General features: G+C 45.8%; 2 protein-coding genes across 8 annotated transcripts in view; both read right to left on the reverse strand.

Moving 5' to 3' along the window:
• Window positions 1-8,424: 8,424 nt before the first annotated feature.
• Window positions 8,425-11,427, reverse strand: OLFML3 (olfactomedin like 3). Its single transcript, NM_001075197.1, is given in 3 exon segments — window positions 8,425-9,715; window positions 10,023-10,308; window positions 11,240-11,427. Coding segments are annotated over 3 exon segments (1,221 nt in total). The 5' UTR covers window positions 11,354-11,427; the 3' UTR covers window positions 8,425-8,894.
• A 1,603-nt stretch (window positions 11,428-13,030) lies between these two features.
• HIPK1 (homeodomain interacting protein kinase 1) overlaps window positions 13,031-26,610 on the reverse strand; it is a 54,327-nt gene continuing 40,747 nt past the window's right edge. For 2 of the 7 annotated variants that reach the window (XM_024987693.2, XM_010803110.4), the window contains 6 exons: window positions 24,150-24,292; window positions 23,568-23,750; window positions 22,885-23,091; window positions 21,007-21,248; window positions 18,862-18,992; window positions 13,031-17,764 (listed from right to left, as the gene is read on the reverse strand). In XM_024987693.2, coding sequence (XP_024843461.1) covers window positions 17,276-17,764; window positions 18,862-18,992; window positions 21,007-21,248; window positions 22,885-23,091; window positions 23,568-23,750; window positions 24,150-24,292 — 1,395 coding nt within the window. In that variant the 3' untranslated portion in view covers window positions 13,031-17,275. Of the gene's footprint in view, window positions 17,765-18,049; window positions 18,155-18,861; window positions 18,993-21,006; window positions 21,249-22,884; window positions 23,092-23,567; window positions 23,751-24,149; window positions 24,293-26,610 lie in introns of all 7 variants that reach the window. The other 5 variants (XM_059883514.1, XM_005204021.5, XM_005204017.5 and 2 more) reach the window with 5 other exon arrangements.

Genomic DNA, 26,610 nt, shown 5'->3' on the forward strand with positions numbered 1-26,610 from the left:
GCATAGCAAGATGAATATGACATGGTCCCTGCCCTCAAAAGGCTCTCTGGACTTTAATTTCTTCGAGTGTAAAATGAGGGAGCTAAACTCATTGATTCCTAAGATTCCTTCCTGAAAGTCCTAAAAGCTTTAGGCATTAGGACTTGATCCTCAACAGTCCTATGAGATGGTAATCCAGATAACATAATCCTACTTTGCAAATGAGCACTGAGACTCAAGGAGGTTAGCATCTGACTCAAGGTCACAGAGTGGATGAGGAGCAAAGCCTGGACACTCAGCCACACGAACCCATCACACTGAGATGGAAAGGTCTTTCTCCCTTCCCTGTGCTCTCTCCACACTGTCTTCCTTCCTCCAAAAGGACAGGCAGAATAGATGGAAAACAGCTCATGCATTTCACAGCTGCCTGGATTTACAGGTCTCGAATATAATATTCAGCAGCCACAAAACAAAAATCATGTGCAATTGGACAGTAATAAGTATCTGTAAGACCGAGTGCAACCAAAGTGCATCGAAGGATCTGTCAAAACCAACAGCAAGTAAATCCAAAAAGTCAATAGTGATGGCTTCTAGGGACACATGCTGAACAACTGAAATATCTCGAAGGGAGAACATGTGGTAGAAGGGAAAAGGCAGCTTGGGAGCACTGTATTTTTTTAAAAAGAAAACTAAGACCTACACACACACATCATTGCTGGTGGAGTTGGTTTAGGTGCAGAGAAAGGGTGGAGGTGCTTCCACACAGCCTGCCTTCTTCCCTCACCGCTGGCACAGGACACCTGTCAACCCTGCTGTTGTTGATCATGTACCGATTATGGTGGGAAACACATGCTCTCTCTTCCCATAGACAATGTACAAGTGGAGATCGATGGCAGCCAGAGAACCAGTAGATTGAGACAGACGGCTGATCACCACGCAGGGACGCCAGCTGCATACTGTCTGATATGGGACTGCAAGTCACAGCCCTGGGGACAAGCATGCAGTGAGCACCTTTATTTTCCTGGATGTTCTGCTAGATATTTTATACACAGTAGTCCATCTACCACTCACAACACGTCTTTGAGTGGGTAACACTCACTGACACTCAGAGAATTGATTTGCCCAGGATCATACAGCCAGTGAGTGGCTGAGCAAGGATGTTTTTTTTCCCTTGGTGGCAAAAAGCTTTATTGTTTCTATTTAGTCCAAGGATTGGGAGAGGGCTCCAAGGTGGTTTAAAAGCTGCCTAGTGGTTGCAGAGAGGGGCTTCAGACAGAAGCCCTTTTAGGGGGGCTCCTCAAAGGTCGCTGGGCTCCTGAGGCTCCTAGCCGTGCTTAAGGGTGAGCCTTTGGAAGAGATATTCACCCAGCACAGCATGGGGACCAGCCAGCCTGCAGAGGTTGGTCAGGTGGTCACCCATCTTCCGAAGAGTTTCACCTCCTCATCTAGGAACTGGCTCTCCAGGAAGTCACAGAGGTGGGGGTCTGCGTGGGCAGAACCCAGGCCATGCAGATCCAATATGGCCAGGTTTGGGTTCTTCTGTACGAGAAGGGTGGCTTCCATAGTGTCCCAGGTTTTACACCACTCATCTTGAGATGGCTTCTGCACATCCTGGAGGAGGGCATGGTGCCACCCGACTGGTTTTGCATTTTCAAGAGGCCTTTGGCACCCTCACGCTTCTCCTCAGCCAATTTGTAAAAAAAAGTGGCCCAGGCCCTCCAGAGCTACATTATCTCAGTGGGAATAGAAGCCCAGAGAGAGGTAGGCGTAGGAGGCCAGCAGACATGCTGACCAGGTGGTTGATGGCGGGCTCCACCTCAGTGGAATAATTCTGACAAATCTGGGAGTTCATCAGTTCAGTTTAGTTCACTCACTCAGCTGTGTCTGACTCTTTGCAACCCCACGGACTGCGGCACGCCAAGCTTCCCTGTTCTTCACCATCTCCCGGAGCTTGCTCAAACTCACGTCCATAGAGTTGGTGATGCCATCCAACCATCTCATCCTCTGTTTTCCCCTTCTCCTGCCTTCAATCTTTCCTAGCATTAGGGTCTTTTCCGATGAGTCAGTTCTTCACATCAGTTCATGGTTGATCAGTAATAAGGAGTTAAGCTCAAAAAATGATGTTGGCTAAATATCGTATATTAACACATAGACATGGAATCTAGAAAGAGGGTACTGATGAGCCTATTTGCAGGGCAGCAGTGGAGGCGCAGACACAGAGAACAGACTTGTGGGCACAGCAGGGGAAGAAGAGGGTGGGACGGATTGAGGGAGTTGCATGGAAACATACACATGACCACATGTGAAAGAGATAGCCAGTGGGAATTTGCTGTGTGATGCAGGGAGTCAGAACCGGTGCTCTGTGGCAACCTAGGGGAGGGGGTGGAAGGTGGAAGGAAGGTTTAAGAGGGAGGGGACATAGGTACACCTATGGCTGATTCATGTTGATGTATGGCAGAAACCAATACAATATTGTAAAGCAATTACAATATTGCTTTACAATATTGTAAAAGCAAATTTTTTTAAAAAAAAGAAAAAAAAAATCCCAAAATGGTGTTGGCTGATGGAGGACAACTGAGTGGCTGATTCCAAAGGCTGCGACTGGAAAAAAAGTTGGAGGGTGGTCAGAGACTGGAGCAAGGAGCCTCCCTGGGTCTTTTTCATCCAAGCACGAGACAGATCCATGGGACCGTGGGGGAGCGCTGCACCTGAGCAAGGATTTGAACTCAGCTTGCGTTCAGAGCTCCAGCTCTTCCAGCTCCTCCTCATAGCCTCTAAGACTGTGTTCTGGCCCCACGACACTTACCATGATGCAATCTTGGACCAATCATTAAATCTCTTATATTCCTCAGGCTCCTGAGAACTGCCTGTCTTATGGAATTGTTGTAAAGTCCGAGGAGATAAAAAGCACGAGCCTTTCTTAATCTGAGAAGACTCCTGCAATCAAGATGATGTCGATAATGATAACAATGCTTACTGAGCACCTATTATGTGCCAGGCACTGGTTTGCTGCTTTACAAGGATTACCTCACTTCGTTCTCACAGCAATACGTGGAATTGGTATTATCTGCATTCTATAGATGAAGAAACCCAGGCTCGAAGAGAAGTAACAGGAAATAGGAAAATAGTAAAGAGAAGTTAATAGGAAACCTGGGCTTAAAGAGAAATGATAGGAAATGGCAGGGCTGGGGAGGGAATGGGCTTAACTACTCCATGATCCCTGCTGTGAACCAGATGCTGAACAACAAAGGTCTCCCCACTGCCTTCTGTAGCTTTATTGCCTTCCTCCCCTGTGGCCACAGGGCTTAGTCGGCTTTGAGGCGTTCTTAGATGTAGGAGCTAGAAATTGTCACTGTGAGAAGGCCAGCATGTCCCACAGTTGAAAAGAGACTGCATTCTGTTTTTGCTCGTCTTTGTCCAACTGAATTGAAAAATGCCACGAAAAACGTCTACTTCTTGCCGAACTGAGTTAGGGGACAAATCTGCCCAGAGTTCCAAGGGTTCACAGTCTCCCCGGGGGACCACGAACACAGTATTTATTGAGCCTCGTCTCTGAGCCAGGGTCTGGGTGAGGCCCTGGGGACACAAAGAATAGCAAGACACCACACGTGATGGTCCTGGCTCCACCTGGGATGCGCACAGGGTAAATCGGGGCCCAGAGGGTTAGACCCTGAGCCTGCCGGAGGGTGGGGGCCCAAGGGAGACTGGAAACAGCCAGGAAGGCCTCCCAGTGGAAGCGGGGCTTGAGAGCTACATTGATAAAGAGTTGGCATATATCGTCTCTAACCCTCATTGCAACAATCCTCTTGGACAGATATTATCTCATAGATAAGGTATTAAGTAACTTGCTCAAAGCATCGGAGCAGAGCCAGATGCCGACCCAAGGAGCGTTCTGATTCCAAGCTTGCCAGACCCTAAAGTAGCACCAGGCTACTGCAGAGAATACAGTGTTATAAGCTACGATGGAGAAAGAAGCAACACACCAGGAGGGGCTGGTACAGGGGAGGGTAACCGAGCCGCCATCTCTGAGGTGTCAAGAAGGACAAATGGTGTGAGCCAGCCGTGGTACAATGATTCAGGACAGGCCTGCACAGATTCTTCATTATTCTAGTGAGTCCTCTAGGTCCTAGGCGGGGAGGAACACTCTAAAGCAGGGGTCCTCAACCCCTCTAGCAGGTCCTGCGCCTGTTAGGAATCAGGCCACACAACATTTGAGCAAGGGAAGTTTCATCTGTATTTACAGCTCCTCCCCATTACTCCCTTTACTGCCTGACCTCCGCCTCCTGTCAGATCAGCGGAGGCATTAGATTCTCATAGGAGCGCAAATCCTACTGTAATTGTTCATGTGAGGGATCTAGGTTGCATGCTCCTTATGAGAACCATCTCGAAACCATCTTCCCCACACCAGTGCATGGAGAAATTGTCTTCCACAAAACTGGTCCCTGGTGCCAAAAGGTCAGGGGTCACTACTGTAAAGAGTCAAGGCCTCAAGGCCATGTGCCCAACAATTCAGGGGATGGGGTGATTTTTTTGGTGGGAAGGTGAGGTAAGATGAGGAGTCAGATTTGGGTTGTAGGAAAACTACTCATATGACTTGAGCAAAATAATAAATTAAGAAAAGCAAACAGGAAAAGGGAGTATTTAAGGATTCAGGCATTTGGTAGAACCCAAGGGCTAGTGAGGTATTGTGACCATGGGAGGGCTGGCTGAGATCACTGCTCACAGCCCGCATCAGCTGCCCCCTCCCCCTGCCTCTGCTCTGTCTGCTGTCTCCTCATCCTTTGCCCTCTGTGGTCTGGCTCTTACTGTCTCTCCACGGCAGGGAAAAGATGCTTCCAGACACTCTCTCAGACCTAACGTCTCTGATCGCAATTCTAAATCCCCAGGAGAGGCAATCTGATTTGTTCCCCTTGGGCCACACAGTTGTGGATGAGGAAGTATGGTGTCCATTCTCAGAGAAGGCCGAGTTGGGAAGGCTGGAGGTCATGACCCAGAGGTCATGTCAGAGTGTTCTGGAGATGTGTCCAACTCCAGATATTGTCAGAACCCATGTTCTGGAGAGAGGCTGCCAAGAGGCCTTCGTTTTTACTTTCTCATTCTGCTCTGCAAAGTAATACACTGGCTTCCACATTTATAATTCTTCTGTGGCATAATTAAATCCATAAATAAAGATTTAATCTTTGAAGCTCTGCATTGTGAGAGCAGAAGTTAAAGAGCAGGCAGAGGAGCGCTTACCAGCCCTGGTGGCCGGGGCAGCAGAGAAGGTTGCATCCTGGCTGCTGGGGCAGAGGAACAGGAGAGGCTGCAGCTGCAGAGAGGGGCTAAGGGTGGAAGGATGGCTCCTGCCCTCTGGCTGAAGCCTAGAAGAGCCCTCCTAGAGCAGAGACAGTACTGCTGAGGCTAAAAGTCCTATCCTGCAGGCTGGGAGACACACCAGTACCATCTCCACAGCTCTCATAGTGAGCATGTTCTGACCTAAAGCAGGTAGAGAAATAAGGGTCGGTGGAAGGGGATGCTTCCAGGAAACTTGGGGAAGGGTCCCTATGCTAGGAGAAGGAATCCAGAAAGTCTGCGACTGGAGGAGGAAAAGGGAAAGGACTCTGGTTCCTGTTTAGCTCAGAGCCCGATCCCAGAGGAAGCACTGACAGCTGAATCAACAACTTCATTCCTTATAAGTCTGCCCTCTCCCTCCCCACCATCTGGGACTCAAGACAACACTGGCTCAGGTTCCTCCATGAAAAAGTGACAATATGAACACGTTGGTTTCTCTCGTGGGCAGACACAAAGGCCAGCGCTGGGGAGGAAAGGATATTGAGAACAAAGAGGAGAGCTGGGAAGTGAGGGTGGGGAACTCTTGAGGGCAGAGTAGGGGTAAAGGGGACCTCTTCGACCCTGCTTGTGATGCAGACACACGCCTGGACCAAACATCTGGCAGACAGCTGTCCCCACAGCAGCAGCATCGCCTGCTTCTTGACTCCATTCCTGCATCCCCATCCCTGGTGGTTATTGTCTTCAGGCTGGGGGTTGGAGGCAGATGTGGAACTTCTCCATGGACTCTTAGCCCCTCTCTCCCCCATTAGGGCCACTGCTTCCCACTGTCTTTTGTTCAACCCAAACCAGAGGTCATAACCTGCTTCTGTCAAGTGACATGTAATGGAGGGTCTGAGAAGGGGCTGTGAAGCTGTTTTCTGATGATAGGATTCAGCCACCAAGGTGCTCTCTCTAAGCGGCAGTTAATTTCCGTTAATGAATTTGGACAGTTCACTGGATCGGCCCACACAGTTCCACTCACCTTCTAAAACGGCTTCCAAAATAGCACTAGCTATTGTACAGGAGCCAAAAAGGAAAAAAAAAAGAAAAAAAGAAAAGCAGAAAGTAAGAAGTGACAAGACCTCAGAGATTTCTGCCCTTTCAGAAAAGTCTGAGTGAACTTTTCCAAAAAAAATTTAAGCAAAAAAAAAAAAAGTAAATAAAAAAGCTGCTTTTCTCCTCATTGAGGAACCCGGGAAAGAAAGATGACATAAAGATAGGCACACACATGGTGAGGTTGAAGGACCAGTTTTTCGTCCTCACTCCTCACACTGACGGAGAAGGCAATGGCACCCCACTCCCCACTCCAGTACTCTTGCCTGGAAAATCCCATGGACAGAGGAGCCTGGTGGGCTGCAGTCCATGGGGTCACTAAGAGTTGGACACGACTGAGAGACTTCACTTTCACTTTTCACTTTAATGGACTGGAGAAGGAAATGCAAGCCACTCCAGTGTTCTTGCCTGGAGAATCCCAGGGACGGAGGAGCCTGGTGGGCTGCCGTCTATGGGGCCGCACAGAGTCGGACTCGACTGAAGCGGTTTAGCAGCAGCAGCAGCAGCCTCACACGGATGTCATTTACACAGTCCCAGAGCTATTCCCTCCTCAGGGTCTTCAAAAAGCCACTTCTGCCGTTTGGTGCTGTATCAAGATACCTCTACAGACAGGGCCCCGTCCTCTATCCAGCAGCTTAGGGTCAGGCCCTTACCCGAGTGTCACATTAAGGAGCCGAGCTCCTCCCCTCCCCTGCCCCGCCCCGTGTACACGCCCCCTCCTCGGAGCCCGGGACCCTTGTTTCCAGGCCTGCGGGAACTCCTCCTCCTCCACAGCCTCTCGTGCACCGTGCGCTGCGGAACCAGATGTTCCGTGGGCAGACGCCTCTGTGGGCTGACAGGTGGTGATTACTGCTGCCAGCCTCACATTACGGAGAACTGAATGGGAGCGAGACCTCCCCCCACCGCCCCGTCCCGGGCTCCCCACAATAGGGCCTTTGTGAGGTGCTTCAGAGCTTTTTTTCCCCTGCCTCCCCAACCTACGTCAGGAGCAGCTCTGCCCGGAGAGACAAGAAAACAAAAGGAGGATGGCAGGGCCCTGACTGATCAACCTTACCCTGGGCCGGGGCTGGGCGAGGGAGAGATATCCTCGGGGTCCCTTTCCCCTCCTGCCAAGAGGTTAATAACCAGGACACCCCCCCCCCCCTCCCCGCAGGGCTGCTCCGAGGTCAATTTCACTGTCAAAGCAGTGGATCTTGTCCATCAGAGGGCCGTGCTCCTGAATGTTGGACATGAGGATGAGGCTAGAATGGGGCCTGGTACAGAGCTCAGCAGATGCCTAGAGAATGGACTCCAAAACCTAGGTTTCCATCTGTCCCTTCTGCCTTCCCGCACTGGCCTTCTGTACGTCTCGACCAGAGAGGCCAGGGTGCTAGGCAGCAAAGGGTTAAGTTTCCAGGACTTCTGGACAGACTTCCCCGAGGTCCGGGACTGAGGTAGGTAGGTGGGGGCGAGGTGGGTGGAGAGAAGATGTGTTGGGAAACTGGTAAGGACGTGGTCACTGCCCCTCCTCCTCACCCAAACCGCAGACGCCGTGGCATTCGGAAAATCAGAGCCCTGCAGACCAAGAGCGCAATTGAGCAACATGGCCCTGGGGTTGAGCCCCATGCTAGAGATGGGAGCGGGCTTCCGCGTAGGGGGCGGCACAGAGCCCACGTCAGAAGTGAGACAGTTCTTACTGAACACACATGTATATTCAGGGCTCTAGTTCCCACGTTCGACTGCAGTGTGACTAAAATCCATTTTCTGCTTCAAAACCTCAGAGAATTGGAATTGGAAGCTCTGCCCCTGGGCCCCAGTCCCGTGGCTACAGGCGCGGTGCCATCTGGGGTTCTGGGAAGGCTGGTGTGGACAACGGTGGGTGTGGAGGGAAGCCTTTCGCCCAACCTCCCTAAGTGGCGGATACCCCGCCTCCCCAGGCGCCTCCTGATGAAGTCTGTAACTAGAGTAGCCCCTCTGCCTTGGCCTGGGAGCCTATCCAAGGCCCTAATGTGGCTTAAGGAGTGGCTATGTGGCAGAGGAGAAAATGGACGATCATGGGGAGAAATCTGATCCAAGGGCTACCCCAAACACACACAGCCGAGGAGCAGTGGATTTTCCTTTTAATGCAAAAGTCTGCAGTACAGAATGAGTCCCATTCTCTAGGGCACTGAAGGGAAAGGGAGAGAGGGCAGAGCTAAAAGTCTCCTCCTCACCCTCTCTCCCCTGACTCCCACTAAGGCCAGAAATATTCTGTTGCCTGATCATTGTGGTTGCCCCCATATATTTAAGGGTCAGAGCTCTGGAACTGGGTCGTCTTTCACTGGCTTGTAATTTGTTTACATGGGGCAGCAGAGGAGTGAACATTTGGGGCTTGCTTTCTTTTAGCTCAGAAAGGATTCCTTAAGATCTGGAGTCCCATGTGAAATGCATGGGGCCGGGAGAATTTAGCTTCCATGGATTAAAAACACGAGATTTGAATCACAACTTGCCCACATCTGGAGAATGAAGAGCAGGAAACTTAGGATATAAATGTATGGAGGTGAAAGAAATTCAAAAAAATAAGACCAGCTCCCTCAAACTTCTTCCTCTTTCTTCCTCATCTCCAGCTTATAGACAATCTGGTAGCCATCATCCCAGGCGTAGAGCTGGCGCTCACGGGGGTTATAGCGCAGGCTGGCATGGGCACCATATCGGCGGGGGAAATAAGGGAGTGCTGCCCTTTCAGGGGTCAGGGTGCCGCTGGCGTCAAAGGAGCACTGGATGCGGGCACGGCTGGCGGGGCGGGTATTATAGACAACGTAGAGGGTCCCACAGATGACAAAGGCGGCCTCGGCATTTTCACGGGGACACGGGGTATCCCACTGCTGCTCTGTGTCCAGTGTCTGTGGGTCTAACTTGGCCAGACACAAGTGCCTGTCATCCTCCCGGGTGGCATAGACAGCCCAAAGGCCCTCCTCGTCAGCCGCCAGGTCTATGTATGTGTCTGCCGTCAGCCCATATGGGGGGATCAAGCCCTCCGCTGGGAACACTGAACTGTCCACCACTGTCCGGTTTGCCAGGTGGAACTTAATGAGCTGCAAAGTGTTCTGCAACTCACCGCCCCCTCCAGGCCCTCCAGGGGGCCTCCGGGCATAATACAGAAAGCCACCATACACCAGCTGGCCCGTGCCTACCCAGGGGAAGGGCACCCGGACCCGGGAAGCCTTCCGGGCGGCCATGGCAAGGGTGAAGTCACGCAGTCTTGGGAAGACAAAGGCTGTGTCGTTCTGGGTCCCATCTAACACGTAGATCTTCTCTGCTGGGCCCAGTGGATCCTTTGTCCATAGACCGGCTGGGCCACCAAACCGCTTCAGGATCTTCATTGATCTCACCTGAGAGATTGTGTAGCCACAGTCTCGTGGGAAAGGAGAAAAACACAGGACAAGGAAATACAGGCAAGAGTTAGATGCTCACTGTAGGAACCTCCCTGGGTGGGCAGTTTGGACAAGAGCGGGCATTTGCCCAGTGAATACCTCTACTCTATGGAAGACTGGGAGAAAGGGCACCAGAGGCCTGGGTCCCCAGAAACTCTCCTTAATGAACCTGATATTACAGAGATTTCCCTAAAAGAGACTCCAGAAGATACAGCCAAATAGACTGGGATAAGGAGAAAAGGGAAAAACCCAAGGAAGAACACAGGGGCCTGTCTCAGATTAGCTTACCTGTTATCATATCGTACTTCTCATTTCTTCTGCCCTTGCCTTTGGTCCCAGGGCCTCCGGTCACCTTCTCATCAACCTCTACACATGGCAGGGCCGGATTCTGGGTCTCTAGATAGTCCACCTCCCGCTCCAGACGGTCTACTCTCCCGGAGATGGTGTCAGCTTCAGTTCTGAGCGCCTCCCGTTCCTTCTCGGCCACCTCCAACAGCGGCAGCATCTTGTTCTTGAAGTCCCGCAGCTCAGCAGCATGCCGACTACTCTGGTCCTGGCACTGGGCCAGCCGTTCCTGAAGGGATGGGGCAGCAGGAAGGAGGGCTGCAGGGTCACAACTCCCAGGCAGGAAGAGGCCCGAGCAGGGAGTTGGGAATGGAAAAGGCACAAACTCAGGCAGTCATCAGCATTCCCCGCAATCCCCACAGAAAGGAAACAAAATGTTCAAGACGCTAAATGTGCAAAGAGCTGGGCTAAGACCCACGCAGGCCCCTATCCTGACTTTGCATCCTCTGGCCTGCTCTCTGTGAGCAGTGCCACCGAATCATCTGAGCCTCTAGGGCAGTCTAAGTGCATGAGGGTGAGAAGGGATCTCTGCTCCATTATGCTATCCCCCTCTTAGGAATTAGGATGCTACAGGCTCCAAGCCATTAAATAGCAAGTTGCAGATTCTCTGAGAACTTCCAACTTTTAATAGAACCATCAGCTCCTCTTGAGATGGATAAATCCTTGCAATTCTAGCTCTCATTTCCACTCTGTTCCCTTATCCCATTTAATCCCAGGGGTGAAACACAGAGGTCTATTTGCTTTAGAACTGCACTATGAATGTCGGCTTCCCTGGTGGCTCAGTGGTAAAGAATTCGGCTGCAATGCAGGAGATGCAGAAGACTTGGGTTCAATCCCTGGGTCCGGAAGACCCCCTAGAGGAGGAAATGGCAACCCATTCCAGTATTCTTACCTTAAGAATCCCATGGATAGAGGAGCCTGGTGGGCTACAGTTCATGGGGTTTCAAGAGTCGGACAAGTCTGAGCACACATGCACTGCACTCTATGGATGTGGGGAAAGAGGAAGACTTGCAATTCTGAGAATCCTTATTAAAAGATGGAGGTTTCTGTAGGTACTTACAGAGCCTAATTTGTCATCCATCCCCAGGTCCCTGACAAACTGGGTGAATTAACTTAGAAGATATGGAATCCTTCCGGGCTGGGCCAGAAGAGTCACTTACCTCTAAGGCAGCTAATCGGCGTTCCATGTATTCCACAAGGTGGTGCTGCTGTCCTTGAAGGGGTCCCAACCATGACAAAAGGAGCAAGATGAGGAGCTGAGTGTGGGGCCCCATGGCAGTGGAATAGTAGGGCCAGAGTGTGTGCGGTCGGCCTCTTGCACTCAAGCACTCAAGCCGGCGGGTTAGCTTTGGAGGCGGGCTGGGGGCGGTGCCTTCTCTCCTTCTCCATCTCTGGTCTCTCTCACTACTCTGGAATGCTTTCAGTCTCTTTAAGGCCCCAGCCCCCTCCTTTCCGCCTGGACTGATCAAACACAGATGGCCCCATTGCAGAGCAGCCAGAAGCTTTAACCACTTCCTGCCTAGGCTGCAGAAGGGGACTGGAAACCCTAGGGCAAAGGCCTTCTGGGCAGTCATCCAGGAAAAGGAGCTAGCAGGGGGAGGCAGAAACCCCAGAGAAAACTCAGCAAACTGTTATTTCTGCTTTAGAATGCTTCCGACGCTGACTTCAGAAACATTCTTCATTTATCCTTTCCTTTCCCAGCAATAATACCATGGATTGTTTTCTGCCTTTGGTGGAAGCTGGAAGCAGGGGAGATGAGGTCTGAGGGGAAGAGGTGGGAAAAAAGGCCATAGTGCTCACGTCTGTAGTACCTTCCTCTACAGCTCACTGGCGCCACCTTGTGCTAAGCACCCGGTATCATCTCAGAATTAACAGGAAAACCAAGGCTTAGACTTCACCTCCAGTGGAAAATTTTCCACAAGGCAAGCCAAGTAGACCGAATTTACAAGGGTTTTCATGATTAAAATGCACCTTTCCCCACGGACTATCCAATTACTTAAGGAGCCTCTCCTTGATTTAGCCTAAGAAAGACAATGTAACCGAGATCAGAACTAAAGAAACAAAAAAACCCAAAACAGGTCACTGAGAAATTAGTAAATTAATTCTTGATTATCTGGAAGAGAGCCTGACAGCAGAGTCATTCTATATAGTCTTCCTTTGCCTGAAAGCTCCTAGAATATTATCTTACCAAAACTAGGGAGTGTTCAGTGCACACTAATTTTACACTCATTTAGGGGGAAAAAATCTGAAAAATGTATGTTTGTGGTCTAAATTAAATGTATTCTGACTTCCCTAGTAATGGGAGAGAACAGACTATTGATAATTTCTCTTGGTTACGGCTCCAAAGGGCATTTCTGTTTTTTCATTTCTGTTTTCCAACTATGACTGCAGGAGCCCCAAATGAATTAATGGCCACTGTAAGATAGACTTGTCTTGAAACACATACGTCAAAAGAAGTCAAATGAACATAGCATGTATTCAGAGACCCATGGTGATGACTCTAGACAAATCAGGATTTTAATCATGAGAAATCTGATCAGAAATTCTCCTCTAAAAAACAGACAAACAAAAACTAGTCTTCTAACCGTACAGCTTGAAAGGAGGGGAAAATAGCATCATCTTGTGGTTATTCTTATTTTCATTTTGGTACTTTAAATGTTTGGTGGAACATGCTAGGAAGCAGTTTCATTAATGAGTGTCAGAAGTTTCTGCCTTTTCCAAAGGGCTAGATCCAGATGCTCTTAAGTTAGGGCCCTGGACACTCCATTCTGGGGAAGTGTCCCCTATCAGGCCCTAGCCATTTCTCCTGTGGATTTGTATGAAGATTTGTATGAAGAAGGAACTTGTCTCTAACATTCTACCAGTCTTCAGATGCAACGTATTCAGCCACTCCAAAGAGGCCATTGTCGATCCTCTTTGCACCCTTGTAACACAAGTCAAAACCAGTCACATGAATCAGAAAATTTACCCATTTTATTGATGCATTGCAATTGCTCTACATTTTACCATATTATGTAGAAAATACTGAAAATACAAGCTACTTTGTAAAACCAAAGACAAACATTGAATCCAAAGATAAACTATGTTTTACACAATGGACCCTTTTCCCGTAGTTAGTATTAAATTTTAAATATCTATTTTTTTTGTTAAAATGATTATTTTACATACTCCCTAAGTACATCTGCGTTACAAACATAGCTCAGTAATTCTCAGAAACTGTTTCTAAAGGCTTGTTGTAAAAGAAAGCGCACAACCAGAAAAGGGAGAAAGCAAAAAAAGTTTAAATCACACACAATAACTAGCATATCAAATACATTTAATAAAGTTGGAATTCCATTGCAATATCAAGGATTCAAAGCAGAAATACTAACGTTACATATAATGTACATAAAATGTACTGCTACATGTAGTGAGATTATTTTTCAAGCTGAATCAAAACCACACATTATATAAAGTTTAGCAACAAACAACCATGTAGACATGCTGCACCATCCATCAGTTTAAAACAGAATCGAAATAGGAAGCAGGCTTGGGTCATTCCTGTCACTGAGAGGCAATTTCATTTCCTATCCTAAAACAAACCATCCTAACCAGTGGGTTTCTGCGTAATAATGCTGAATAGAACACACATTACTGCACTTGCCTGGCTAAGGGCAGTCGAGCTAGCCCCTCCAGTGGAGGGCGATGGATGGCCAGAACGGTTTAAATGGCGTTCTCCTTCCTGGGGCTGAGGTTTTAGCTGAGCACTGACCAACTCTGGAGCGATCAAGTGTCCTGATGAGCCCAGAGTGGCTGCACCTTCCCACTTTCTCCCTCACCCCTGAAGTGGGGAAGCTGGAAATACAAGCTCTGAGAGGACTTAAAGCCTTAAGCCGGTCTGAGGTCAGGCCTCTGTGACCTGGGCCAGCTGCTCACTTTATTCACAGGGCTTCCCTCACCCTGTCAGGGCTAGCAATGTTAAGCCCCAGAGACAGAATCTAAGCCACATTGAGCACATACGCATTCAGCAGACACAGATGAATTTCCATCTTGGTAAATCTGAAACGCCAATTTGCAAAATTAAAACTGAAGATCTCTAAAATTCTTAAAGCCACACACTGCTAGTAAGGTGACTATGGTAACAATATAAGCTCTGGGTATTATTGTCTTCTCCCCATGAAGACTCCTATCTTAAGTGGTATCCATTTACCAGACTGAAGGCGGGGGGGTCGGGGCGGGGGGGGCACGGGAGTGGCGTGTTTTGTGTCCCCCCGCCCCCCTGCATCTCATTTCTTACAAAAACAACAAATCTTATCCCTTGTAGAGGAAAGATAAGGAACAAAAAAAGTTTCCATAGATCTGCCTTTGAGAAAGAAAATGAGAATGTTTGGCAAAAAGAGTTTTACACAAAGATCACCCACGCTGACACAAAAAACTGTATAATACTAGTGACAGAAACTGTACAAACTGCTTGGGTATCTTGACCAATACAGTGCTGAGAACAGAACTCAATATAATGATGAAAAGAAAGTAGAAAAACATCATGTTCCTGGTAGGCTGTTCTGACTATCTGCCCCATCCTGAAAGCCCTTCCTCCTTCCAATGAAGAAATTCCAAATACCTTGACAGCTCCTCGGTGTTCAACCTGGTACAGAGCTTGCTGACCAGGTCCCATGAAGTCTCCCATCTCCATCCTGCACCTCCTTGACACCATCTCTACAAAGAACCAGTCCTAGACATATCCCTCAAATCTATAACCTTCAGTTCAGATGGAACACATCCACGTCTTAGGGTTAACCTTCTTCCCTCAAATCTTTACGGGCAGGAACTTTGCCATCCCCAGTACCCTCTTCTTGACCCAGATCCGTGCAGGAGCTGAGAGTACAAGGACAATTTCACAGTTTGAAGGGCCCCAAGAATACAGAAGTTGTTAAAAAGAAACCTCAGAAGTCCAATGACTCAACAGGCTTTGGTTCCTTCTTAATATTCTTCACCGGTTAAGAAGCCTTTCTGTGAGTTCCCTGTCACCAGCGGCATCACAAAACTCCTCCTCATAGTATTGGGGACATGGTAAGCAATACAACAGGCTCTTTGGTATAAACACATCTGTTACATGTTTTTTTCAACAAGCAAATATTTTACTAGGAATGTTGACTATTCGCAGGAAGGACTGCCACATGGGAAAAGGAAAAAATCAATCATCTAAAAGTGATTGCACATACTTAAAAAAATGGGGGGGGGATGCATATTTAATATTGACTTGACTCCTCTCACCTGCTTCCTAAATTCTCACAGAAGCAAGGTAGCAATGCACAGTGAGAGAGCCACATAGGGAAAATGCTTCTGTGAGAACACAGCTGAGAATCCAAAACAGAAAGGGGTAGAGGTGGTGGTAAAAGAGAGAAGCTACTGTTTTTGTTGTCCAATGTCGGCAGGGAAACTGAGAATAATGCATATACACAACACAGCTACTAATCCTGTTCTGATAAATCCCGGTGAACAGCTTTGGGTCCACGGGGGCTTGCTGGTCCGTCCTAAGGCAAGCTCACTGTAAACTCTATGAACCACTACATTATCATATAAGGCACTACAATAAGGGAAGGAGGAGAAAGGGAAGGAAGAGACACACACTGAACAACTCCTCACCAGACACACCTGTGCAAAACAATTCCAAGGGTCTCCTCTCCTTGCAGGCAATGCCCCTGCTCACTCAGCACTACAGTAATATGCTCTATTATAATCGCAATTAGTTCACATACATTCCAACAAGTATCAGTTCATTTGGTTTAAATACAATGGAGACATCAATTTTATCTCCGGGGTAACACTGGAGGATCAGATACACACTAAATACACAATTCAAGTGTAATCACTACACATTTGATTACAAATAACATTTTGGGTTAGCAGGAAAAATTGCTTGTTATAGTCTTCTAATCAGTATGTACATATTTAATTATGCAAAATATTAAAACACCACCATTACAAAACTTCTAAAATATTTTTAAATTCAGTAATAAATTTTTAAAATATTTTTTGCAATTCCTACATGCACTTATTATATAAGTCTTAGTAAGAGAGCATTCAATTTGCTGCTGGCATACAAAGAAAGCTACTTTTAAGTATAAAAGCTATACACAACGTTCTTATCTGATTTCAGATCCTTTAGCTTTCTCCCCAAATAAATCACATAGAACAAAGGGAGAGATGAGGCAAAGAGAGAAAGAGGTGTATTATTGAAAATTCATACTAATCTTCAGGCAAAGCTCATCAATGCCAGTATCACATAATACAAAGAGAGCTTGCATATAATAAAACCACCACCACCATACAATAATAACCACCTTAATGGCTTTTCCAAGAATAAAATTGAAGCTGAATCAGAGAAAGACTTTTTTTTAAATAATTTAAAAAGAATGCACAGGGCTTCATTTAAAAAGAACACCCGGTGCTTTCATGGTAGGTATGGATTCTCTCACACTAAGTTACCAGCAAATGGTGAGCTGCCTTTTTAACACTACTTTATAATAAACACAGGAGCAACTGAGAGAATCCCAATAGTAACACAGAGTAGTATGTAACCAGTTTTGCAAAAATAAAAATTTCCCACTAAATATAACATGACATGAAACAAAACTAAAACACCGTAAGCTTAAATGTCCCATTAGCAAAGGTAAAATTCTGAGAAATGCGAGACAGTAAAATACAGACTTGTGCAAGCTGCTCTTAAGAGAAGCAATTAAGTCTTGGTTTTTAAACAAGCAGAAAGTAATGGTTTTCCTTTCCTTACTTGTTACCAAGTCCTCCTATCACCGTTTTTCCTCTGACCAGGAATTACAATAAAATAAAGTTAAATAAAAAGATACTTCACTTGTTTTTAAAAGCATTTATAGAAATCAAGTCAGAGAGGGAAAATATTTTTCAAAGGTAACTTCAGAATGATCTCTCTTCCTTGGTAACTGCAGACGATGGGCATCTGAACTCTTCCAAATACCAAAAATGCTGTCACAAAAATAAAGAATTAAAAAACAGGGCAGACTTTGGGAGACTACAACAATGCAGTCAATACTGAGACAGGTTCCCCAGAGAAAAGCCTTCTGCTTCAGTGGGCCCCTGTGGAGCAAATTGCTGGCTAAGGAGTTTCAGGAGAGGGTAAGGGAGGGGCTCATGACAGCCCATTAAGAACTCTGCCCCCTCCCCTCCCTTATGCTCACCAACTACAAGTAAGAATACTGGCTGATCTTGGTAGGACTCAGTGGGTATCCAGTGTAAATGGTCGAGCCTCGGGAAGACCCAATGTAAGACTGGGTGGCAAACTGGTGTTGGTACTGAGCAGGGGCCACGCTGGCAGAAGTGAGGAGACTGGGCCCAACACTGACAGGGACCTGGTGCACCAGAGTGCTCGGATGGGTGGCATAGGCTGCAGCGTGCCTTGAGGAGCCCTGGGGGGAGAAGAGATGAGCAATGGAGGTGGTGGGGCCCAATGCAGCCGCAGAGGTGGGGGCAGCATACGTATACAGATGAGGCTGGCTCGGCAGGTGAGCAGGGGCTGGGGCCAGGTGGGGGTGCCCCGTCGAGTGTAGTGGGCTGCCATGCTGGAAGGCGTAGGGGGCTTGGGAGAGCGGGGCCACAAATGCCTGCTGCCTGCGGGGGGCAGGGTTGCTGCTTCTCTCCTGCGAGGTTGGAGCTGATGATGACTGCTGGTTCTGGAAGGAGGAAGAAGGGAGTGAGGAATCTTGAGGTCACTAATGGCCAATTTTGAGAGTTGAGGTTCTAAAGTAAACTGCTTCTGGGCTGCCAGGGCACAGATCTCCCAGACTGGCAATGCTGTCAGAAGGCGGCCATCCATCCCTCTGCCTCCTGGCAGAACAGATCCTAACCCAGCCCAAACAGCAGCAGTTTGTTCTCCAGTATGACAGAGAAAAGGGGGAAATCAAGAGTTCACAGGGGTTACCCACTCCTACGAGTGAGCAACTGTCGACTCAACTCACCCTATTCTGGCGTCAGTGACTTTGAATCTTCCCTACCCTCTCTTCCTTGCCATTGTTTCTTTTGTTCTCCTCTAAGTTCTTCACATCCCTCTTGAATTGTGGTGCCTAAAACACATGCACTAACTCGAACGCACATCTGCACTTGTATGTGCTCTCTCTCTCACACACACACACACGTGTACACAAACCCACAGTTACACCCTCACAGTTACACTTTCTCACTGCTAATAGCTTCCATACAAGCACCATAATTTTAGCTGAGGAAAAAGTGAACACAAATAGAGTAGGGACCCTCCCCACCCATCAGAAGATCAGATGCGGGGAGAAGAGCCCGAAATCCAGACTCAAGCAACATGTAAGACTAGAACCAGTAGATTAAGTGTACAGACAGCTTTTCACTGTCCCTTGCTTCAAGTAAACAGTATGAGGCTCAAGTTATTTATGACCCAGGAGATAAAAGAAGAGAATCTGGTCTCAACGCTGGTGGTAGTGCAGAACTAGGCATGGACTAAAGCATCCTTGGTGCTTTCTAAATTCCAGACATTTCTCTAATTACCCAGGACAGACTCGGAAGGTCTGATGGAAAACCTGGATCGTATACTCTGAACACACTCATGGAGGGAATAAAGAGACACAGCACATGCAGATACGATGCGGGCCATGGAACACCAAGCTGTTTAACACAAAAGGTGCTTCATTTGGCTTTATTCAGCAATCCAGCCAGAAGCAGGTTTCTCCAGAAAGCAACAATAGGGGGGATCCCAAACAGAAAGCAGCAGCCCCTAGCTGCTAAGGGTAAGCCCCTAGCTTACCTGGCTAAGGTTGAGTGGCTGCGCTGCACTGGTCCCCCCGCGTTGAGCTCGGTACCCTGTGGGGGTGATACAGCATCCAGATGACTGCCCACTCACTGAAGCCACTGGCTTGGTCTTACTGCTCAGGAGACCTAAAAAAAGGGTCAGCTAGGCCTTAGTTATGAGCGGACATGGGCTCAGTATCACTGAGCTAAACCTCACATGGCACCACATTAATCAGTCCATGTCTATATGAAGTTTGCAAGAGTTAAGGTTGCATGTGTATCTTATCTCCTCAATTATATTTACACCAGAGGAACAAAAACTATATTATCTCTTTTTGTCCTCCTACAGAGCTCCAAGAGGGTCTTCAGAAGGGTCACTTCAGTAAATGGTATCTGATCCCCAGTAAAGTGTTAAGGTACTATTAGAAATATAAACGCAAGTAAGAACAGACCCTGCTCCCAAGAAGCCTAGGGTTTTATGTATGAAGGAATTAAACAAGAAGAGAAATGACAATGTGAAACTGAGTAAGATACTGGTAATACTTCGGAACATTAAGGTGTCAAAGGGGTTTAAAGGAAGACAAGATTGTATCTTGTTGGGCATTCACTGTCTCTTGAAATTCGAAGAAACTACAGCTGAATATAAGCATGATCAGTTTTCAAAATTTTGCTTCCTTCTGTGGCCTCATGAGGAAAACTGGAGCATATATTCAGTGACTGGCGGAGCATCCTATTTACTTTGGACCCAGTACAGGACAGAGCTCCTAGTAATGCTGCTCAGGGATTTTCCAGTGGCTTAGTGGTAAAGAATACGCCTGCCAATGCAGGAGTCCTGGGTTCGATCCCTGGATCGGAAAGATCCCTTGGAAGAGGGAATGGCAACCCACTCCAGTCTTCTTGCCTGGAGAATTCCAAGGACAGAGGAGCCTCGTGGGCTATAGCCCATAGGGTTGCAGAGTCAGACATGACTGAAGCAACTTAACACAGCTTGGCATCAGAAAGGTTTGCCTTGTCTGCAGTGGACAGCTACTTCTGAGGAGAAGAACCACATGTCACCCTCAAACTAGAACCCTGCTTATGTCTCTGGTAGTATTATAATTCACAGTAAAATACTAAGTTATAGAAGTATGGAAGGGATGGCTATATTGATGCCAAAAATTCACAGGCCTCTCTATAAAGAGATTATAAAGTTGCCACTGAAAAAGAGCTGCGTCGACAAGGACTATATTTTCTGGGCCCCCTCGCTTCTAGGTGGGGCCATGTGATGAGTTTTCACTATTTCTGGGGCTAAAGAAGTTACAACTGTGTGTGCCCGCTCCATACTTCCTTCTGACTGGATACTGAGGATTCCAAGGCTCTGATCCCTAACTTACTGCAGGCCTACCAACCAGGAGCACTGGGAACTCATGTGAGTAAGGAGAAAATTTCTATCATGTTAAGCCAGGAAAACTGGGGTTTATTATTACAGTTTGCATTTCATTACCCAATAACTAAACCAGGAAGCCTAACCCCAGCATCTCACAGAACAAAAAAAGATGGAGGTAATTCGGTTGATAATACAACCCATAAAAGCATCACTGCTATGCCATTGGGTAAGAAAAGATCTAAAATACCTACTGCTTTCCAAAACAGCTTTTGTAATCATTTTTAATATTATCAGTATTCAATATTACCCTATTTGTGGACTGTCAAATTTGAATCACCTGTGGCAAAAAAAAAAAAACCTGCCTGCGAATTCTCCATGCCTCCCATAACATATGTCTTATCTACCTTCTTCCATCAACGGTGAGTACATTTCTGAGACTCCAAGCTCATTTTTATATTAATCCAAGCAAAATGAACACAAGGAGATAAAAACTGATGGCAAAAAATAATCTCCCATTACAAGGAACTGATTCCTGAATTAGGTAAGTTTTAGGAAACTCTGTACCGCTAGTCTGTACCACTGGCACAAGCTGCTGCTGTTGTTTAGTTGCTCAGTCGTGTCCGTCTCTTTGCAACCCTATGGACTTCTGTCCCTGGGATTTCCCAGGCAGAATACTGGAGTGGGTTGCCATTTGCCTCTCCAGGGGATCTTCCTGACCCAGGGACCGAACAGGGATGTGTGTACTAAGGAACACACATTAAAGGAGAATTCAGTTCCAGCTATGACAATACTCACCTGAGGCCTGGGTTGCTACAGTGCAGTCACCAAGCTGAGTTTTCAGTGGAGGTACAATGATGGTGCGGGTGCCAGGGCCATCTCCCACGACTCTGCCAGGCCCCTCTGGAAGGGACCCACTATTGCCCCGGAGAGCACTCAGGGTCTCAGTGGAGTACGGACTGCTCAAGGAAGAGTCAGAGTCTGGAGAATCATTGACAGTGACGTAACTGATGACATTAGACCTTGCCTTCAGGCCAGAGCTGAGGAGAAGAAAAATACATGAAAATTCAACCTTCTTACAGCAATGTTTCTTTGCTAGTCTCCAGTCCTCTTGTAACAGCAATGATGATAATCATTGTGATAGTAATAATTAACAGTAGTGGCAACAAATTTCTGAATACTTTTTATGCGTCAAGCACTATTCTTACACTCTACATGTATTTCATTGAATCCTCACAACACTTCCATGAAGCAGGTACTCGATCCGCGTTTTGCAGAGAAGGAAACTGAGGCAGAGGGAGATTAAGAAACTTGACTGCAGTCATGCAAGTGGTACGTGGTGAAGACAGGATTCAGACTCAGGACAGAATGACTCCAAAGTACACACTTTTAACAACTATTCTATGTTGCCTCGTAGCCATTCCTATTCACAGTAATTTCAACAGTATTCTTTCAAACACCACCTTTTTTCATATCACCCTGCTAGACTATACAGAGAAGGCAGTGGCACCCCACTCCGATACCCTTGCCTGGAAAATCCATGGACGGACGCGCATGGTAGGCTCCAGTCCATGGGATCGCTAAGAGTCGGACACGACTGAGTGACTGCACTTTCATGCACTGGAGAAGGAATGGCAACCCACTCCAGTGTTCTTGCCTGGAGAATTCCAGGGACGGGGGAGCCTGGTGGGCTGCTGTCTATGGGGTCACAGAGTCAGACACGACTGAAGCAACTTAGCAGCAGCAGCAACAGCTAGACTATAAGCAGTTCCTTACTGTATCTAACTAAACTTTTCATTATAGGTGTTTTTTAAAAAAGTTTCTTCACAAACTGATCCCTACCTTACTACTTTTACTTTTTCCTTAATTTTAAATAGGCTTTGTTCCAGTCAAAGCAATCCTGCTGGTTATATAATTTTTGTCATTACTATGTTCCTCAGTGGAAAATTTACTTTTTTCTTCCCCAAATCAGTTCAATGACCACTCTCAAAACTTAGTTATCACCTCTTCTATATGCCAAACACCAAAAACCCAATGAAAAAGAACACAGAACAATCAAGGCAACTGACTATGCTCAGACCAAGAGAGGTGTGTATCACAGTCCTTGAATGTATCCACTCTCTCTTAGTTCACTGCTCAATTAAACTTGGATTAAGGTGTTGGGATAAAAGGAAACAATCTGGTACTTAAATTCTTAAGCTGAATGATCATGTAGCAGTAGGGGGAAAGAAGGCAGCCCTACTTAAACTCTACCTCTTCCAACGAGGTCTGTTTACATAAAAAACTACATGAATTTCAAATAATCTCATATCTTCCAACTTGTTCCAATCAACTGTTGTTTATATGCTTCTGTTACAGTATCTGTTTTCAGACTCTGAAGTTCCTTAAAAGCAGGGGATCATGTCTATAGTATATAATGTGCATTCTAAGCCAGAGTAGCCTGAGTAACCATCAAATGTATCTGAACGAATGACTTAACTGATGAACGTAAGTAATATTAAAGAAAACCTGACAATGTTCAGTGATGGAAACTTCAGTGTTCTGGCCCACTCACAAAAGGCCATGCTTCCAAAATAGCCCTTTTCAGTCATTCCTTTCACAGCCACTATTCTGAAGCCAATAGACTAAGACCAAGAGTAGGAGCCACAGAGCCAGGGAAACTTTCACCTGTCTTACCTATTGGGTTTGTATTTGTTGTCCTCTTCCTCATCAGTGTCGCTGCGGATGGTGATGACACTCACAGCAGGGCTGGGAGTATCTGGAATGATGATTGGCTGATGCTGATCCTGAACAGGAACTAGGGAATTATAAGAAGATGTAGTACGGAGGGGGCTGCTCCCAACCAGAGAGTAGACTTGAGACGGCAGAACATCCAGAGAGGACCTGCAACAACAAGTCATAAGAAAGCTCATTCAGGCTTGGTCCCCCAAACTATAATAGATAACTTACCCCCAGAACTCTTTGATTTCTTTTTACCAAATCATTAAGCCAATATATTTAACTATAAAAGTTATAAACTAACTGCTCTAGCCAGAGTTTCCAGGGGCAAGAACACCAAAATTAGAATACAGATTTTATTTTTGTATGCCTTTTTACCCTGTGGTTAAATTTCACTGTGTAAAGTGGGCAAAAAAATAAAACATCAGCCAAAATCAGGCTGGATTCAAAGTAGCAGCAGAAAGAAATGATTAGTGTAACCAGGACACCTCTGTTCTGTGTGCATGCCCAAAGGTTAGCTCTTTTCAATTTGGCAGCTTCTTGCTGCTTCATACCAAAAGTGTCTATACTCCACACTCTAAATGCCAGGCAACATCTCTCTCAAACTGGCAGTTTAACTATCAGCCCTAACAGAGACTTACTTAGAAGAGACTGGAGCAGACTGTTTATTCTTCTTTGAAGGAAGGGAACTGGATTGTTGTTGTCTGACAACATGGGCAACGCCAACATTAAGGGGCTGAGCAGTGGCCAATGTCACGTGGTTCGTCAGCAAGGATGGCTGCTGCATGATAGTGCTGTACTGGTTGCCATGAGAGTGGGCATTCCTGTATCAACAGAAAGAGAAGCGTGAATGCCGAAAACGCTCAGAAATTAGGACCACATAGGTACAAAAAGCAATGAAAACAACCAAATAAATATTTTTTATTTAAGGCTGGGCATCTGGATTATAAAGCTTTGGGGGCTTTCACTGTATGGTTTCTAATTGTAGAAGACTTCCTTTAAATCTGAAGAAATCAATTCCTGAACTTAGAACCTATTGTTTCCCTGTATTCGAAGTTTTCTTGTAACTCCATCTCCTAGCCTGATATGGATTCTTTTCTTCAAGGATTTCACAGAGATAAATCTTTCCCTTATTTTCTTCCTGTCTCACCAAATCTTCAAGAGCCCCTTCCCTAAGGGATCTGCCCTTGTAAATCTCCCAGAGAGGAACACAGGGCACTTGCCTCCAGTCTGTGAGCTGCTGGCCGCTGCCCATGGCCTCTGGGATCACTGCAGTGGGCTGGACAGAGTTGTGTAGAGCTACCCCAGGCAACTGTTGCCAAGTGGAAGGCAGGAGAATTTGTTGGGTTCCTCCAGGCCAAGCCTGCTGTAAGGAAACACACACAAAAAGATCCAGACTTGACTCATTCTTGGCTTTTTATTTTTGTTTTTTTTTTAGATGAAAGAAAAATTCATATCTTAAAAGAAGTTCCTTGTAGATTGTTAACTTGCAGAGATTAAAAAAGGAAGGTCAGAGGGGCTCAAGGTTACAAGTCTCATACACAGGGAAAAAGAATGCATTGCTTTCTCTTAGCCACCTCCATAACCTGACCACCAGGGTATTAAAGAAAGGCAGATCCCTGTGGTTAAGAGTTTCTACTGCACTGCAGAGTAAAGAGGTAAGCTCCTGTTAAATGCTGAAGTAATATTTTTGCAAAGGGTCTAAAAATGTCCCTAGAAAGAATTAAGACAACTCCCTTGAGATTAAAAATAAGAATTTAAAAATGTGAGTGCCAATCAGATAAAAGACATCAGGTCAATTCGACCCATAAAACAAAGAGAAGAATTGTTCCTTTTTAAAAGTGTAGTACTTGGAAAATGGAGCCAGATGTGGATGACCAAAGGCCAAAATCCTTTGGCAAACAAGCTTATGCCAGCAAGAGAAAACTAACATTATTTATAGTCATGTGATAGAATTTTTTAAAGGCAATAAAAAAATATTTAAGAAATAGATGGAGTGTAACATATTTTGTTTTTAGTAGTTTCCTAAAATATGCATAATTTGTAAGAACATAACTTGACATAAAAACTAATCACTGAAACAAAATACATTATTTGTAGTTTTTAACAAGCCATGCCACTTGCAATAGATATCAACAAATATGTTTTCTGTACTTCTTATGAAAATTGTGGCATTTCCTTTAAAAAAAGGGAACAGATTTAAAGTCTGCTTTTTAAACCTGAATTCTACAGTACAATCACCTACAATGTCTGAGTACATATTGTTCTGTTTCTTGAATTTCAAACTGCAAGGCCATCAACACACTTGTTTTAAAAATATTTCTGCAAGTAACAGATCCACATGTTACAAATACCGGTTCCAAACAAGAAGCCTTCAAATTAGAGAAACTGCAAACATGTCTGCTACCATAAGCAGAATTCAAAACAAAACAAAACAGAAAATAAGAGAAGTATGTTAAGTCACACCATGCGTCTTTCCATAAGCCAACACCTGCACAAGACAAAGCATGTAGTTTAATACAGAGCAAGAAGTAACATTTCAACGTGAGGCAGAAATCTGGCGTTCCAAGCGACGAACTGTTTTGACAGAGGAAGAGCAAAAATATGCAAAGCTTAGCAAATGACTAGTGCAAACTTAAGAGAAGCAGCAAAGGAGAAATGTCAACTACCATTCCCAACCTCAAAACTATAGGTGTGCAAGTTAAAACCAGTGGCTTGGATCACTCCAAGCTGGAAATTTATCTGACTCCCTTATACTCAGCATTTATGTTTATGATGGAATTATTTTGGCGGTGACAGACTTTTAAACTGGAAACCAAACAAACCCCAGCAACCAAAATATGTATTCTAAAAGTGTTTTCACTCACATGAGTCCTTGAGAAACAACAAAAGAAATTTAAAGCCACTTTGAAAGATGGGGAAGTATCAGGATTCAACAGTATCAAATAGGTTTTCAAATGCTTATCTGATTTTAATTTTTAAATAACAAATGCTGGACGTCAAATAAATAATTCTAACCACCCCCCAAAACCAAAACACATCCAAAAATCACTGTTAGTGTTCCAAATGTTGAAATATACCTCAAAGTTCTGTTTGTTTTCTAATTTCTAAGACCCATACTACTACATTTGATGCTGTATTTAATAATTTTTCTCCATGACTTTTGATAACAAAGATATTATTCTTAAAGTTTTTCAATCATATTTTCACCTTGTATAAAGACCTATTCGTAAAATCATTTATTTACCTATAAATGAGTTCACTTTTGATTTCAACCAACAAATGAAATATGATCTAAAAAGGCTCTAAAGGGAACATGTTTAAATGGAAGCTATAAGCTGCCAATGATCATGAGTGGCAAAGAGTTATCTTCATAGGTTCATGGAGGGAAAGTTAATACCAACTGGTGAATAAATTAAGAGAATCTTAAACATTTCTACATGCACAAAACGTTTAGAAGCTTGAAACAGTAGGTAAAGGAAGGAAGCTAACTTGCCAAAGAGTTCAAATTTTGGCCATCCAGGTACCTGTAGCAGAGCCAAACTAAAGGCCACCTCCTTCATTCTTAAGGTTCAGAAGATAAAAGATAGGGCAGAGAACAGATGGCAGTGCTGAAGCTCTTCTGAGGCTACACCAAGAGCTTTCATCACATTAGGCTGGCAAAGAAGAACCAAAGGATCTGAC

Source organism: Bos taurus, chromosome 3 (genome assembly GCF_002263795.3).
Source record: "Bos taurus isolate L1 Dominette 01449 registration number 42190680 breed Hereford chromosome 3, ARS-UCD2.0, whole genome shotgun sequence".
Lineage (NCBI taxonomy): Eukaryota > Metazoa > Chordata > Mammalia > Artiodactyla > Bovidae > Bos > Bos taurus.